The sequence below is a fragment of the Nycticebus coucang genome, chromosome 8 (assembly GCF_027406575.1).
Source record: "Nycticebus coucang isolate mNycCou1 chromosome 8, mNycCou1.pri, whole genome shotgun sequence".
NCBI classification, from domain to species: domain Eukaryota; kingdom Metazoa; phylum Chordata; class Mammalia; order Primates; family Lorisidae; genus Nycticebus; species Nycticebus coucang.
Genome location: NC_069787.1, coordinates 89341723 through 89359311, shown reverse-complemented (window position 1 = coordinate 89359311; position 17589 = coordinate 89341723). Strand labels below are relative to the sequence as shown.

Below are 17589 nucleotides of genomic sequence, written 5' to 3'. Positions count from 1 at the left end.
AACAAATGGGACTTAATTAAGCTGAAAAGTTTCTGTACAGCTAAGGACACAACAAGTAAAGTAAAAAGACAACCTCCAGAATGGGAAAAGATACTTGCAGGGTATCAATCTGAAAAAGGGTTGGTAACTAGAATCTACAGAGAACTCAAATTAATCAACAGAAAAAGAGTAAACAATTCCATCAACCTCTGGGCAAGAGATATGAACAGAACCTTCTCTGACAAAGGCAGATGAATGGCTAACAAACATTTGAAAAAATGCTCATTGCCTTGATCATCAGAGGAATGCAAATCAAAACCACCCTGATATATCACCTAACCCCAATGAGAATGGCCCACTTCACAAAGTCTCAAAGCTGCAGATACTGGCATGAATGTGCAGAGAAAAGAACACTATTACACTGCTAGTGGGACCACAAACTAATACGACCTTTTTGAAAGAAAGTACGGACAATCCTCAAAGAACTCAAACTAGACATCCCATTTGATCCTGCAATCCCATTACGAGGCACCTATCCAGAAGAAAAAAATCCTTCTATTATCAGGACATTTGTACTAGACTGTTTATCGCAGCTCAATTTACAATCGCCAAAATGTGGAAACAGCCTAAATGCCCACCAACCCAGGAATGGATTAACAGACATATGCTATATGTATACCATAGAATACTATCCAGCCATTAAAAAAGATGGAGACTTTACATCTTTTGTATTAACCTGGATAACACTTTCTTCTTAGTAAAGCATCACAAGAATAGACAAGCAAGAATCCAATGTACCCAATACTAATATGAAGGCAATAGATGATCTAATACAAGAGGGGAATGATCTAATACTAGGGGAATAAGGGATAGGGAGAGGGGAGGATGGAGGGGGATGAAGGTTACGATGTACAGCATACCTCTTTGGGGTGGGACACAATTACAAGAGGGACTTTCCCTAACAACTGCAATCAGTGTAACCTAATTCTTTGTACCCTCAATGAATCCCAAACAATAAAAAATAACAAAAAAAATTAGTTGGTGGCTTCCATGAATGCAAATTGATAGGCCCCATGCCCAGAGTTTCTGATTCAGCAGGCCTGGTATGGGACTCAACAATTCCCATTTCTAACAAGTTCCCACATGCTGCTGCTGCTCTAAGGATCACACTTTGAAAACCACTGCCTTAACAAAAGGACTTGAACAAATCCATCACCTGCTGTGCCTTACCTTAACAGTCAAATGAGGGTAGAGGACCAATCAGATCCTCACTAAGGTGTCCTCTAATTCCAGATATGGTGGTTTTATGTTGTAGTGAATGTGCTGTAACTCTTAATATTAATCATGGCATCCATATAAGATCCTTGCAAACTATAAAGTTCATCTGATTTCAGCCCCTCTACACTTGATTTTAGCCAAGAGGCCAAGAAATAGTGATGATTTCAGCCATGCTTACATTCATAAAAGTCGTACACACATCTTTTTTTTTCTTTTCCTACTTTTCTTTTTTTGCTAGTCCTTATCTTTTCTCAAAAAATATTTTAATGGTTCAAAAAAACACAGTAACAGCTTAAGGTTACTTATAAGACCCCTTATTTTTGAGTACATCTGATATACTAATTAAATTCTGCTCATGTATGGCTTATGGTAGCCCAAGCATTTATAGTAGAGAATGAAAAAAACACTCAAAATATAAATTAGATGAGTGACTATTTTATTATTTTTATTTTATTTTATTTTTATTTATTTTTTTGAGTGACTATTTTAAAGTTAGGTAATTAAAAATTATTAACGAACCTTTTGCAAACTTCATAAATATTTTCTTTTTCTTCTTTAGTAGTCATTCTGTCTGAAAATCTACACTGTGAAGAGATTATTTTGATTATGTAAGTATAAGTGAATTATCTCTGTATTCATACTAAGCTAAGAGGCTTACTAGATTTATTAGAATGTGAAAGATGTTAATCATACAACTAGCTTTTAGTTAACCCTAAAAATAATTCTATTCCACATAATTTAAAATACTGAATATTGATTTAAAATTTACATTGCTGCTTAAGAGAAAAATTAATCTAAATCAATATGCTTTCTAGATTTTGAGCTCATTATTACTTATATAAACTATTATTTCAAATTATTATGGATAATTAAAATTGTGGAGTTTTTATCCAGAAAAAAAACTTTGTGATTTTTATATTTAGGTGGCATTTATGAACATAAACAAAATTTTTCATTTATTTTTCAATGTTTAAATGCATTTTCAACAAACCTTAAAACATTTCACAAGTAGCTTTATTGGAATTGTGAACTTTGTAATCATAAGAAAGTTGCACATGCTCAAATATTAAACTTAAAAAACAAGCATCAAGAAAAACAAAACCCTTAAATGACTCATCACTCCAACAGTTAGAGATAATCACTTAATATCCTAGTTCATATCCTTCTAATCTTTTTCAAAGTACACAATCATAGTTTATTATAAAATAATAGTATCACACCATAACGTAGTCTCCCCTTATTCATGGTTTTTGCTAAGGTTTCATTTTCCAAGATTTCAGTTATCTGCAGTCTGAAAATATTTAATGAAAAATTCTAGAAATAAACAATTCACAACTTTTAAACTGTGTGCCATTCTCAGGAGAGTAATGAAACCGTAGGCTGTCCTGCTCCATCCTGCCCACAACATGAATCATCCCTTTTTTGAGTGTATCCACACTCCATACACTACCTGCCCTTTACTCTCTTTTTTTTTTTTTTTTGTGGTTTTTGGCCAGGGCTGGGTTTGAACCTGCTACCTCCGGCGTATGGGACCGGTGCCCTACTCCTTGAGCCACAGGCGCCACCCAAGCCCTTTACTCTCTTAATAGCTGTTTCAGTTATCAGATTCTGTGGCAGTATCATAGTGTTTGTGCTCAAGTAACCCTTATTTTTACATAATGTTTCCAAAATGCAAGAGTAGTGTGATATTGGCGATTTGGACATGCCAAAGAGAAGCCGTAAAGTATTTCCTTTAAGTGAAAAGGTAAAAATTCTTGACTTAATAAGGAGAGAAAAAATTTCTATGCTGAGATTGCTAAGATCTACAGTAAGAATGAATCTTCTATCTATGAAATTATAAAAAAGGAAAATAAATTATGTATAGCATACATAGGGTTTGGTACTATCTGCAGTTACAGGCATACACTAACGGTCTTGGGACATCCCCTGTGAATACATACTACTAGAATTCTTAGAAAGGAAACCACAAAAATCAACTGAGAAATAAACATCAACAAATGAAAATATCTACAGTGTTCCTGAATGACAGTATTAAAGGTAATGATGTTAATTCTTCCCAAATGTATACATTTATGAAACCACTTTACAATGTGAACTTAAAACACTGTTAAAATATTGAGAGAGAACTACCAAAAAACATTTCAGGTTTATATATGTTGGTATCTTTTAAAGCAAGCCATCCTATTTTCACTTTTCAAATAAGACAGTATGCTATTTGTGTGAGAACTGAGTGATCGATGAAACAAGAAGTAAAGGATAGTTGTATACATGAAAATTTGGAAATACTATAGATAGTCTTTGAAATTTATGATGAAATGAATTCAAAAAATAGTAGAACAACCGGCTGGTTGACTGTATAGAAAATAAGCTTGGTCTCAACATACCATTTACCAGGTTCATTAAAGATTTAAAAATAAAACATAAATTCTGAAAGTTGCAAAAGAAAATAAAGTAGTAAAAGAAGTAAAATATGTGAATTGGTATTTATATAATTTGGAAGTGGGTAAAGTCTAAGCATGACACAAAAGGTACAAGGCATGAAGTATGATATCAATAGGTTTGACTATATTTTAAATATTTTCACATGTAAGAAAATAAAAAGTACAAAATAGCCAATTTGCCAAAATAAAGAAAAAAGGAAAAATTACTTTATTTATACATTCTTTCTCCCAAGATAAATTTTAATTTGATAAAAAATTTTTAACATAATATACTATACAATGCTAGAAGAAAATATGGTAGAAAAATGATTTTTTTTTTTTGAGACAGTTTCACTCTGTTGCCCCAGCTAGGGTACAGTGGGGTCATCATACCTTACTGTAACTTCAAACTCTTGGTCTTCAGTGATCCTCCTGCCTCACCCTCCAAAATAGCTACTGCTATTTTTAGTAGAGACAGGGTCTTGCTCTTGCTCAGGCTAGTTTCAAACTCCTGGCTTCAAGTGATCTTCCCGCCTCAGCCTCTCAGACTGCTAGGATTATGGGTGTGAGCCACTGTGCCTAGCTGAGAAAATTTTCAGTCTTGAAATGGGGAAGCGTTTCTCTAAATATGACTCATAACTCCTATTTTAAAAGAAAAGTGACATACTTAGCTAAATAATAATAAAAGTCTTCTGTGAGGTCAAAAGCTAAACCAAGTCAGAACAAATGAAAAATAAGAAAAAATATAGCAACATATTTTTGACAATGAGCAAATATGTTTAATACATGGGGAGTGTTCTTATAAATAAAAAAGATCAAAAACTCAGAAGAAAAATGGACAAAGAACATAGACAAGAAGTTCACAGAAAAAAATTAATGGTTTTTAAACATGCTAAAAGAAGCTTAACTAGATGCATAAGAGAAATGCATATTAAAAATGAAGCAAAGTCATTTGTAAAAATAAGCAGATGAAAAAAATTTTAAAAATCAATAATGAATTGGTGACCATGTGGGGGGAAAATGACACTGTCATACAATGTTGTTGCAAATATAAATCAAAGCAATCTCTATGTAGGACAATTTGACAACTCTACTTCCAGGAATTAATCCAAAAAAATGCTTGTACATATGCAAAATACCTTATGCTCAAGGATGCATAATGCAGCAATATTTAAATATCAAAAAATGGAAACAAACCAAATGTCCATCAATACTGGGACTTGTTAAGTACAGTATATCCATACAGTAATTATACAACTATACGAACAAGGCATCATTATATATATTGAAAGGAAAAAAGACCATTATATATTAAGTTAAAACATAACAGTATGTTACTATTTGGATAAAATTCAAAAGAATACACAATAGGTCCATTTTGAGAAGTGGCAGAGTATCTCCTATTGGGCCAACCCTTCTGCAACTACAGACCATGAATAAAGCACTTAAAAAACCCCCCCATGGCGGTGCCTGTGGCTCAATCGGTGGGGCGCCGGCCCCATGTACCGAGGGTGGCGGGTTCAAACCCGGCCCCGGCCAAAACTGCAACCAAAAAATAGCCGGGCGTTGTGGCGGGTGCCTGTGGTCCCAGCTACTCGGGAGGCTGAGGCAAGAGAATCGCTTAAGCCCAGGAGTTGGAGGTTGCTGTGAGCTGTGTGAGGCCACGGCACTCTACCGAGGGCCATAAAGTGAGACTCTGTCTCTACAAAAAAAAAAAAAAACAAAAAACCCCTACCTGAAAACCCCAATAAGATATGAAAAACATTCAGAAAGATGGAATGGTACTGTGTAACTGTATTGCTTTTAATGGCTTTATACCTAAAGGCAGGCTCTAGTTGGAACTACTTGGGGAGAACAGTATGGCTTACTAACACGAAGAACCAGAAGACAAAGTTTGGGGCAAAATCAGAAACTAGAAAGTGAGGCTGGGAATCTTGGAAAGGAAAAAGCCTAAAAGACAAAGCCCTCGAATCTTCTTTATTAATTTGGCCCAAATCTTTAGCCAATCTCTGAACTATATGTATGTAAGGTAGACTCCAAATAATTCAGCAAAGAATCAAAGAACTGAACAAAGATTTCAACTGACTCCAATTGCAGAATAGTGATCTGGAAGCTGAATTCATCCAAGTTAAAACCTATGCATCCAACTACCAATTATAGCCCATTTATCCCAGAGAAATTAAAACTTAGGTATACATAAATACCTGTACACGAGTATTTATAGCTTTATTTGTTAATAAAATCTGAATTTTATTTAATTCAGAACCCACTGAATTCTGGCAAACACCCAATTCCATCCTTGCAGGAGCAAACAGAAACAACCTAGACATCCATCATTGAGTGCATAGCTAACCAAACCATGGTACAGCCATAACATGGAGTATTACTAAGCAGTAAAAGCAAATGAATTATTGATACATGCAATGTCATGGATGAATATCCAAAGGATCATGATGGGTGAAAAAAAATCTAAAGATATTTCATACTGTACGATTCCATTTGCACATCATTCTTAAAATGATGGCATTTCAGAAATGGAGAGCTGCTGTCCAAGGCTAAGGAGGGGTGGTAGGGAAGGAGAGAAGGAAATTGTGTTTCTATCGACAGACATCATGAGGAATCCCTGTGGTGATGAAAATATTCTGTGTCTTGGCTGTACTCCTGCCAATATTCTGGTTGTGATCTTATACTATCATTTTATAATATACTATATTACCACCAGGAGAAACTAGGTCAAGAGTTCATGAGATTTCTGTATATTATTCTTACAACTGCATGTGGGTCTAGTTACCTTAAAAGAAAAAAAAAGAGGAGGATGCTGCTAAAGCAGTATTTATGAATAAGTTTATAACTCTCTGTTTCTGTTAGAAAATAACAAAGATTTCAAATTGATGATCTCAGCTACAACTTCAGGGAACTATGAAAAGATGAACAAATTAATCCTAATAAAGCAGAAGTAAATAAAGTCAGACTGAAAACAAAGCAATAGAGAAAAAAAGAGTAGAACAAAAGCTAGTTCTTTTAGAATTATCAATGTATTTAATAATTCTCTAGCCAACTTCTTATGAATCTACATTTAATTCAAAATTCTAAAATTATAAAGATGGAAAACAGATTAGTGGTTGCTAAGTTTAGGGATGTTAGAGGGAGGGAACAAGGTTTGACCATTAAAAGGTAGCATAAAGGAGATCTTTGTGGTGATGAAATAGCTTTTTGATTACAGTGGTATTCATGCATATCTGCACATTTGATCAAATACAAAGAACTACATAAACACATTATGTGAATATCAAATTCATTTTTCTGATATTATACTTTAAGATGTAATTGTAGGGCTTGGTGCCTGCAGCTTAGCGGCTAGGGCACCAGCCACATACACCAGAGCTGGTGGGTTCGAATCCAGCCTGGGCCTGCCAAACAACAATGACAGCTAAAACCAAAAGTAGTCAGGCGTTGTGGCAGGTGCCTGCAGTCCCCAGCTACTTGGGAGGCTGAGGCAAGAGAATCACTTAAACCCAAGAGTTTGAGGTTGCTGTGAGCTGTGATGCCATGGCATTCTACCAAGGGCAACATAGTGAGATTCTGTCTCAAAAAAAAAAAAAAAAGATGTAATTGTAGAAGAAAACTAGGTGAAGGCCCCATGTGCCCTCTTTATACTACTTTTTTTTTTTTTTTTTAGAGACAGAGTCTCACTTTGTCGCCCTCGGTAGAGTGCCGTGGCGTCACAGCAACCTCTAGCTCCTGGGCTTAGGCGATTCTCCTGCCTCAGCCTCCTGAATAGCTGGGACTACAGGTGCCCACCACAATGCCTGGCTATTTTTTTGTTGGAGTTTGGCCAGGGCCAGGTTTGAACCCATCACCCTTGGTATATGGGGTTGGCGCCCTACCTACTGAGCCATAGGTGCCGCCCCGTCTTTATACTATTTTATGACTTCCTATAAATCTACAATTATTTCAAAATAAAAAGATTTTTAAAAAGTACACTTTTTACTTTAATTCCCTTGGGCTCATCAAGCAAATACTACCCACGGTAAACCTAAAAATTGGATTCTGGGTACACTGATATACAGGAGAAAAAAAAAATAAGGTCTCCAAAAGAAAGAGATTCACATAAATATATACAGTGGGGATTTAAAAAAATCAGTAAGAAAGCATTTCTAAAATTTCATAGACAGCTATATATTAACAGCTGAAAAAAAGGAGGCCAGAAATAGGTCTTGTAAATCAACTTATTTACCCTGTAATGTTCTTAAAATATAAGGTTAGAGTGATAGACAAAAGTTTGTTAATTCCCAAATACGGACTCTAGGTATTTTAAAGGCAAATATTATTGAGTAGGTTATATATTTTTCTAAAGGGTGGGTATTCTGAAGCCTACCATGCTATAAGAAAAATAAATGTATTGTGTTCCTTCCCTAAACAAAACAAAGACATGGTATCATTAAAATATTTACAGTGTTAAGAACCCACTGAATTTGGGCAAACACCCATCCTTGCAGGAGCAAATGAATGAACATTTCTCTTCAAGCATAAGTAGAATACAGTATAACCTGTTTCTTCTATTTTTTTACTGCTTTAGATAAGGGTCATCAAGGTATAGCCCAAAAGTTGCTGGTTTTTTATGAATCAGTTTTATTTGAACCCAGTAATCCCTATTTGTTTAAATACTGTACGGCTTCTTTTCCACTACAATGGTAGAGTAGAGATAAGTAGTTACAACAGCAGTTATAGGCCAGTAGCCAATGAAGCTATACAGATATTTCTTATCTGGGCCCATTAAGGAAAAAAAGTTTGCTGATCCCTGGTATAGAGTCAGGGGACTCTGCTATGAAACTTTGGACAAGATTCTGAGTCTAGTTTCAAGTGATCTCATCTGTAAAAGGAAGTAACAGTAGACATGTGTAAAGTGAAGGATTAAGTCAACAAGTTCTAGGTTTTCCATATCCTTCACATTAAAAGTTTGGCCTTTGACTACTCATGGGAGGTTATCTTCTTAGCCTTTGGAATATCCTGCCTGATAAATGTGTGTTTGTCTACCTGGGAGGAGGCTGGGGCTACATCAGATAGTCTATGCTAACAGTGTGATTTATGATAGAAACTTTAGGTCGTATCGCATCAGCTTGACCTTTGAAGCGACTAGAGACTGAGTGATTAAAGTCAGCTATCCAGCTATTTTATTTGGGGTTATGACTGACCCCAAATAAAACCCCCAAACCCTGGGCGGCGCCTATGGCTCAGTCAGTAGGGCACCGGCCCCATATACGGAGGGTAGCGGGTTCAAACCCGGCCCCAGCCGAACTGCAATAAAAAAATAGCCAGGTGTTGTGGCAGGTGCCTGTAGTCCCAGCTACTCGGGAGGCTGAGGCAAGAGAATCGCTTAAGCCCAGGAGTTGGAGGTTGCTGTGAGCTGTGTGAGGCCATGGCACTCTACCGAGGACCATAAAGTGAGACTCTGTCTCTCTAAAAAAAAAAAACAACAAAACAACCCCAAACCCTATGGCTAAGGTGACCAGCCCTGGCTGGCAATACTCTATGTGTACTGCTATCTGGTCTCTGGGAGAACTATGCACACATGACTCTACTGTGAGAGGACAATTGGAAGTTTGTGCTGGTATTTCTTGGCCTCTGCTCTATATGCCTCTTCCCCTTGCTGATTTTAATCTGAGTTCTTTGGGTATAATAAACTGTAACCATGAGTATAAAAGCTTTGCTGACCTCTCTGAGTTCCAGAAAATCACTGGACCTCCAGGGGTTTTGGGGACCCTTAAATAGCACATCATTACATTATAAGAATAAAATGTGGTAATTTATGCTACATGTTTAACAGTGGCTGGCTAGAATATAATAAAGGCTCAATACTCGCTGTCCATTGTTATCAAATATTTAAGCAAGTGACATTTTTATTCTTGTCCTGTAGGACACATCTTGCATGTCAAGACTATTTTCAAATGAAGTTCACATTTTGCTATTTTTTTTTTATTAAATCATAGCTGTGTACATTAATGCAATCATGGGGCACCATGCGCTGGTTTTATATACAATTTGAAATATTTTCATCAAACTGGTTAACATAGCCTTCCTGGCATTTTCTTAGTTATTGTGTTAAGACATTTATATTCTACATTTACATTTTGGTATTAATTCAACAATTTGTGTTATTAGTCTGTATCAGCCACTGCTCCAGCTGCTAGAGATTCAGTGGTGAAAATGGACAAAAATATTTGCCTTCCTGGAATTTCATTCTAGCAGGAGCAGAGATAAACAAAAATAAGTTAAATGTTTAGTATGCTAGACCATGATAAGCACAAGAAAGGGAGATAAGAAATGTTGAGAGAATGGAAGGCACTGAAATTTTAGGTTAGATGGCTGAGGAAAGGTATTTCTGGAACATGAAGTATGAGTAAAGACCCAAAGAAAATGAGAAATCCAGGTATACCATTTCCAGGAGAATAATATTCCAGACAGATAAAATGGCAAGGGCCAAGGCTCTGAAGTGGTAAGAAGCCTTTTATGTTCCAAGAAGAGCAAAGAAGCTAGTGTGGTAGGAGTTAAACAGAAGAGGATAGTAGTAGAAAAGATCAGCGAGGTAACAAGGTGGGGGAAGAGGGACAGAGGATAGACACAGGGCCTTAAAGGTTGCAGTAAGAACTTTGGCTTTGACTCTGAATGCCATTAGAAGTCATTGGAGAGTTTGAAATAGAAGAATGACATGATCTAACTTATCCTGTATAGAGAATAAATTACAAGAGAGCAAGATTAGAAGCAGGAGATCTGTTCAGAGGCTACTGCAATAATTCAGGCAAGAGATGATACTAGCCTGGGCCTGTGTAATATTGATGAGGGTGATGAAAAGTAGACAGTTTCTTTTTTTTTTTTTTGAGACAGAGCCTTAAGCTGTCGCCCTGGGTAGAGTGCCATGGCATCACAGCTCACAGCAACCTCCAACTCCTGAGCTCAAGCAATTCTCCTGCCTCCGCCTCCCAAGTAGCTGGGACTACAGGCACCTGCCATAATGCCCAGCTATTTTTTGGTTGCAGCCGTCATTGCTGTTTGGCAGGCCCAGGCTGGATTCGAACCCACCAGCTCAAGTGTATGTGGCTGGCGCCTTAGCCGCTTGAGCCACAGGCACCGAGCCAGTAGACAGTTTCTTGAACCTGTGAGCTCAAGCAATCCACCTGCCTTGGCCTTCCAGAATGCTGAGATTACAGGTGAGGGCTACTGCGCCCAGCCCTAGACATCATTTGAAGGCAAAGTCAGCAGGATTTCTTCAGTCTGCATATGAAGTGAGAGAAAAATAAAGTACAGAAATTGAAAGTTTTAGGCCTGCACAATTATAAAGATTGGAGTCTGCATGAACAAAGAAGGAAAAGGTTATAGGAAGAGTTGCTTTGTGATAGGGGAGGGCATTACAGCAGAAGTCCAGTTTTTAACGTGTTAAGTTTGAGATGCCTAATTGGATATCCAAGTGGAAAAAGCAAGTTGATGATTAGACAAAAAGGTCTGTAGTTCAGAGAAGAAGTTCAAGCTGATGATATAAATTTGAGAATTTTAGCACATATGGTATTTAAAACAAGGAGATTGGATAAAACCATCTAGGGTGCAAATCCAGGAAAAAAAAAAAAGAGATTCATGGTTTGGGCTCTAGGTCATTCCAACATTGAGAGGTCAGGGAGATCAGGAAAAACCACCAAAATTAACTGGGAAGTCATAGAAAGGTAGAAAGGTTATTTATTCTGGAAGGCAAATGAAGTGTTTCAAGGAAAGAGCAGTCAATCTGTGTCAAATGCTGGTAGTAGGTTAAGACTAAGACCGAGATATAGCCAAATAGATTCAGCAACAAGGATGCCACTGGCAAGTTTAAGAGTAGTTTTGGTGGAGGTGTGAAGATGAATACCTTTGAAAAGTTTTCTCAATAGAACTGGAGGAGAGAAACTGAAGATAGTGGGATAGATAAGCCTTTAGAGAGACAAGATGATTGCTGAAAAGGGAAATAAAACCATTAAAGGGTTTTTTGGTTTGTTTTGTTTAAAGATGGGAGAAAAGCACATAAATGTTGATAAGAATAATTCAGTAATGAAAGGTAATGAAACGAGAATTCTGTAGTAGTATTTTGAAATGAAGAAGAGATGTAATCTAGCACAGGTGGAAGGAATATCCTTGGCTAGTATATCTGTTATAATGAAGATAAGCCAGGTTTCTGGGAGTGGATGCAGGTAGGTGTTCTAACATATTGTGGGCTTAGGACATTCTTTTTCCAATTACTTCAATTTTCTTGGTCAAGTAGGAAACAAGGTTGTTAGCTGTAAGGATGAATGAGGAGAAACTGAAAGTTTAAGAAGAAAGTATGAAACAGTTGCCTAAGAGTAAATTAAATTACCCAAAAGGTTCAGATAAAAATTATACACATAACCCAGCAGAAAATTAGCACCGAACACTTGGTACTCTAGTTTTTCTCCAATCATACTCCAGTAGGGTGTTCCAGCATGAAGTCAGTTTTAGCTCTAATCCTCTGCCTTCCAAATCTGTGGCTGAATTACTGATGCTTAACTTTAATGGCTTCCAGGTTCTATCCTATTCAAAAATTTTAAAGAGTATCAAATGATATTCAGTACTTTGTGTTTAATGAGGCAGAAAAATGTGTACCATTTTATTTAGAAAGATTTACATTTTTATAGGGGTTTGTGATGAACTTCAGGACACTGAAGTGCTAAAGATAGTATGTCATTAAACAGTAAATACCTTTTTCCCAGACAAGGGAAAATCTGTTTATACTGTGCCTATGCAAAGCATCAGGGGGAAATATTCCATGGCCAGAGTGATGTGATCCTTTTATTCAATGAAAGAAGTTATACTTGTCACCTGATAGCACTATTAAAATGAAAATTTCCATTACTACTACTTAAGACTAAGAAATAAAAAAATACAAAAGATTCCCTAGTACCTTTTCATCCAAGTCTGAATCTTTTATTTGTTCACTGAGGTCTCTAAGTTTTTCATTTTCAGAAGTCTCATTAGTAACTTCTCCTAAGGAAATGTTTGCATCTTTGGAATCATATTGTATTTCATTTTCTGAAAAGAAATAATATTCAACAATAGAAACTTTAAATGACAAAATAGCCAAACTGTTCAAACACTGTTCTAAAAAACGACTTAGAATTTGGAGGTTCTTTTAAGGTCTAATGTGACAAAGATCAAGTAGAATTTTTAGCAAATCATATATATAATTACTCCTTCTCTATCAAAATAACTCCATTATATTGGAATAAAAAGAATTGGCAGTGAGATATTTAAGAATTGTTCTTGATCATGTCTAGCTATTTTAAATATATGTTAAAACCTAACAGTTTAAGTAAAATTAACTTTCATGTTAAGTAATATCCTGTGAAATAAAGATCAGGTATTTAAACTTACAATTAGCTGTTAAGTACCGAAAAGTTTTTAAGTAACTCAGACTGGAAATATGGGAAAGCTTAAATATATATTTCAATTTCAATAAAAGACTACAGAAATTATTGATACGCATTACCTGTCTTTTTTAGATAAAGCCCAACAAAGCTATTTATTAAATATTCAAATGGAAAATCTCAAAATCTGATTTGTCAATCAGGCAATTAACCCATTTATGCCTCATGTTCCACTATTGGAATGGTAGTGACATGGGAGTTATGTCCTACTGCTCAAGGTCATCACTGAGGTCTGATTTTTCATACATTTCTACCTCCTGTGGGTATATGTTATCACATGGTGCACAAAGTTAGTTCTGTACACCAGTATCTGCTGCAGATACTGGCATGCTGGGAGCTTGTCAAATAGTCATGCAAAAAATTCAAAAATTTCAACCTCCAGCATAAATGGGCTAAAATGAAAAAAAGTAACAAACAGTAAAACATATGGTTAACAGACTCTAAAATGAAAAGCTTCCTATTCTAATGAACTCATTTTGACAAGGCCTAAATGGAACTGTAAAAAGATGTTTCAGTACTACATATATTGAAAATGTCACATTTTACCTGCTGACAAGGACGCACAGATCTCTGACTTCATTAGTCCAGGGTCCAGCACAGGAAGTTCTCTATTATAAAGCAAACAGAGGTTAAACATAATAAAAGATTCTAAGCAAAATTACTCACTTTTCTAAACATTATATAATACTAGCTTTTGCAAGTGGTGAATATCAGTTTAGGTCCACTCATAATAGGACTCAGAACTGAGCACACCCATGCAAATTCCTCATTTAGCTCATTAATCACATACACTTCAACTGTTAAGGTGTGCTGCCACTCAAACTTCATTACTCAAAGAGAACCTGACAAGATATATCAAACATTAAAAAAATTTTTTTTTGATACAGAGTCTCCCTATGTGGCCCTCAGCAGAGTGCCATGGTGTCACAGCTCGCAGCAACCTCCAATTCTTGGGCTTAAGCAATTCTCTTGCCTTAGCCTCCTGAATAGCTGGGACTATAGGTGCACGCCACAAAGCCCTGCTGTATTTTTTTTTTTTTTGGTTGCCGTTGTCATTGTTGTTTAGCAGGCCTGGGCTGGGCTTGAACCCGCCAACCTCAGTGTATGTGGCTGGTGCCCTACTCACTGAGCTATGATGCCGAGCCAAATATTTAACTTTTAAAAAAGTATTACAGCAACACAAGATAGTTTTTAACTTCTAAAAGCACATATATGGAAGTCTCACTGCCAATGTAAAAGGAAGACAGCTTGAGAGTGGTCTGAAAATCTTTTTGTAGTCTCTGAAGACAATTTATAGTCTAAGGCCAAGGAGAGGAAGATTAAAGTTAGACTAATCTGGATTCAAATATTGTTCTTCCACTTACTGTGCAAACTGTGTCAAAACTACTTAACTTCTTTGAGTCTAATCATATCTGTAAAATGAAAATACCACCTGCTCACAAGTTTATTGTGAGGATTAAATGATAAAATGTTCTTAAAACCAACAACATAGGCCCCAACAGACGATAACTATATATATAGGAACCACTCAAATACAAAAGGGCAAACACTATTCCATTTTATAAAACTTGAACAAAATTTAAAATATTTAAAAGTACACAGAATAAAATACAATAAATACCTATAATCCCACCATTTATTCATACAACAAGTTGGTTTTATTAAGCATATTCTACAACTCTACAAGTGTTCACTAATTTAGAATTATGTCCTAGCCAAGAGGAAAATTAAACAAAGCATCTTGTGCACAACATTCGTTGAAGTTTGGAAAACATGAAGTATTTTTTCCAACATAAACCCTAGAAATAATCAGCATTATACAGCTTAAAGGATTAGAAAATAACAATAAAAAGAGAAAAGTGTGTTTTCTCATTTGTACAAATACAAATCTCTTTAATGTAGACCTCTATAGACTCACATCTAGTTGTCTCCTATGATATTTCCACTTCAGTATCTCAAAGGCTTCTCTAACTTAAAATGTCTAAATTTGATCTCCCCAAATTTGCATCAGAGATGAATGGTTAAGAGAGAAATGAGGTAACATCTTTAACTTCTCCTTCTGTCTCACCCCATCTGATTAATAAATATTCACTTCCTAAAGCTCTCTCAAATCCACTCTCACTTCTTTCTGAAATGGCTGTGTTCTTCTGGTTTATTTATTACAATAGATTCCTGCCAATTTATTCTCCACCAGAGCTATAATGATTTTTAAAATGTAAATCCGATCAAATTCTCTCTCTACTTAGAAGCTCTTTAGTAAATAAATATAATGATATTCTTAGGATAAAGTTCAAACTCACCATAAATTCTAGTTTGCCAAGGATGGTCTATTTATGCCTGTTGTCCTAGCATATTAACAGTATCATACCAATGTGGGGGGAGAGGGGTGGTAGTCAGTCAGAGACTGACCCCACTAACAAGTTTGTTTTCACATGTTTGGCTGTCTGCCTTAACCAGATGTGTGAAATCCATGGGGTCAGTTTCTGACTCCACCCTTTGGTATATGACTGTTAATTCTTTATAGTTCCCCATCTCTCTTTCAAAAGTTCTATAATTCAAAGGAAATTCTCTCCTCATCCTACTTTCAAAGCCCTTCATGAAGTAACTCCAGTACCTTCTATAACTTCATTTCTAGCCATATGAACACTAAGCCATGGGCTATTATTTCAGTTTCTCACTTTTCTTCACCTATTAACTAATTCCTTATCATTTAGAGTTCATCTTGAAGTCCACATTCATCAGGAAGCCTTTAACATCTTGCATTTCTCCTATCATTTCATTGTATTTACTTAAATATTTGCTTCCTTAAAATCTCTGTGAGGACACAGCTCATATGTGTCTAGTTTCTCTTCATGCACGCAGTACCTGACATATTCCTGGCACAGAGTACTAGACATTGGGGAGACCTAAATGAAGATGTCTCTCTCCAGGAAATCCCAGTACAGGGTGAGGTTCACATACAAGAAAACATAATAATATACTGAGATATTTGCCAAAAGAATGACTGGAATAAATCCCTGGAGTAACATCTCACATGTGATTTGACTGATAACTGAATAAAGAAGAAAGGAACTTTCAGATAAACATAAGTGAGAGGATTAAAGTACATGGAACACCGTGCAAGCAGTGAGTTGCTTGCTGTGTTTATCTTTCATTAGCCTTTTACCCATTAACCTACCCCCCAACACCACAATTATCAAAGAGGGAATGGATTAAATCCACTAAAGAGTCTTAAAAAGCCTAGCCAAACAATTTAGACTCTATCTTCAGATGGCTAAAAGCCAGTGAAGCACTCTAAACAGTCATTAGCTGACCAATTTCTATTTCAGAATATCATCATGACAAAAGATATATTAAAAGAGTTTAGGAAGATTAACCAGGAGCTTATTACAATAATCTAGGAGAAAGATAAATAAAATAGTGGCAGTGAGAATTGAGAGGAAGGAACAGATGTGAGAGATATTAAGGTAACCGCATGAACAGAATTAAATGACTCAATCGAGAAGAACTGAAGGATATTTCTATGGCTTCTAATTATCCTGCAAGTTCCATTCATAAATGGGTATAGCAAATATATTAGTTTAATTTCAAAGTATTAAGATAGTATTTATAATACTGTTGGTATAATTCATACAGGTGTGAGAAACTTTTTACTATGTAAATAGCTAATTCATAAGACAGGTAAAATTACACACGCTACTTTAAGAAATAGTTCAGTTTTAGCCAGGCACAGTGGCTCACACCTGTAATCCTAGCACTATGGGAGGCTGAGGTGGGTGGATTCCTTAAGCTCAGGAGTTCCAGACGAGCCTGAGCAAGAGGGAGACCCTGTCTCTACTAAAAATAGAAAAACAGAGGTAAGACGATAGCTTGAGCCCAAGAACTTGAGGTTACTGTGAGTTATGAGGCCATGGCACTCTACTCAGGGTGCCAGAGTGAGACTCCGTCAAAGAAAGAGAAGAAAGAAAGAGAGAAAGAGAGAAAGAAAGAAATTTAGTTTTGTTTTGAATTTGAAAGACACACAAAAATTAAATTCACCTAAATTGAAAAAAATTGTAAGGTGGGCAAATTGGAATTTACATTAATATCTCATAGCTTTGCATTGGTGAAATGCAAAAGGAAAAAAATCAAGGGTGGAAGGAAGAAAGGAGAAAAAACAGATGGATGAGACTACAGAAATACAGAGAAGCAAAAGAGAAAAATCTGAGTAAAAATAAGATTTTTACTGTCTTTTACCCGACATCCCCTAGCTCCCAACACCACAATTATCAAAGAAGTTGACTTATAAAGTCAACTCTGAAGAAAATTACACACAGATTATACCAAGCTTACCCTGTACCAGAGCAGTTTTTAAGTGGTTAATAAAATCTATGTAGTGGGTCCCAAGCAAGAAACTTTTTTAATAAACTAGAATAAAATATAAAATATAAGACTATATCACTTGTAGT

The 17589-nt window shown here is 36.0% G+C and overlaps 1 protein-coding gene across 1 annotated transcript in view; it reads right to left on the bottom strand.

Annotated features, from left to right (window-relative positions):
- Positions 1-17589, bottom strand: part of TOPAZ1 (testis and ovary specific TOPAZ 1) — a 104948-nt gene that overhangs the window by 74198 nt on the left and 13161 nt on the right. The window contains exons 3-5 of the mRNA XM_053599205.1: positions 13688-13749; positions 12619-12746; positions 1777-1841 (exon numbers count right to left, since the gene is read on the bottom strand). Of these exons, the coding sequence (XP_053455180.1) occupies positions 1777-1841; positions 12619-12746; positions 13688-13749 (255 nt within the window). The remainder of the gene's footprint in view (positions 1-1776; positions 1842-12618; positions 12747-13687; positions 13750-17589) is intronic.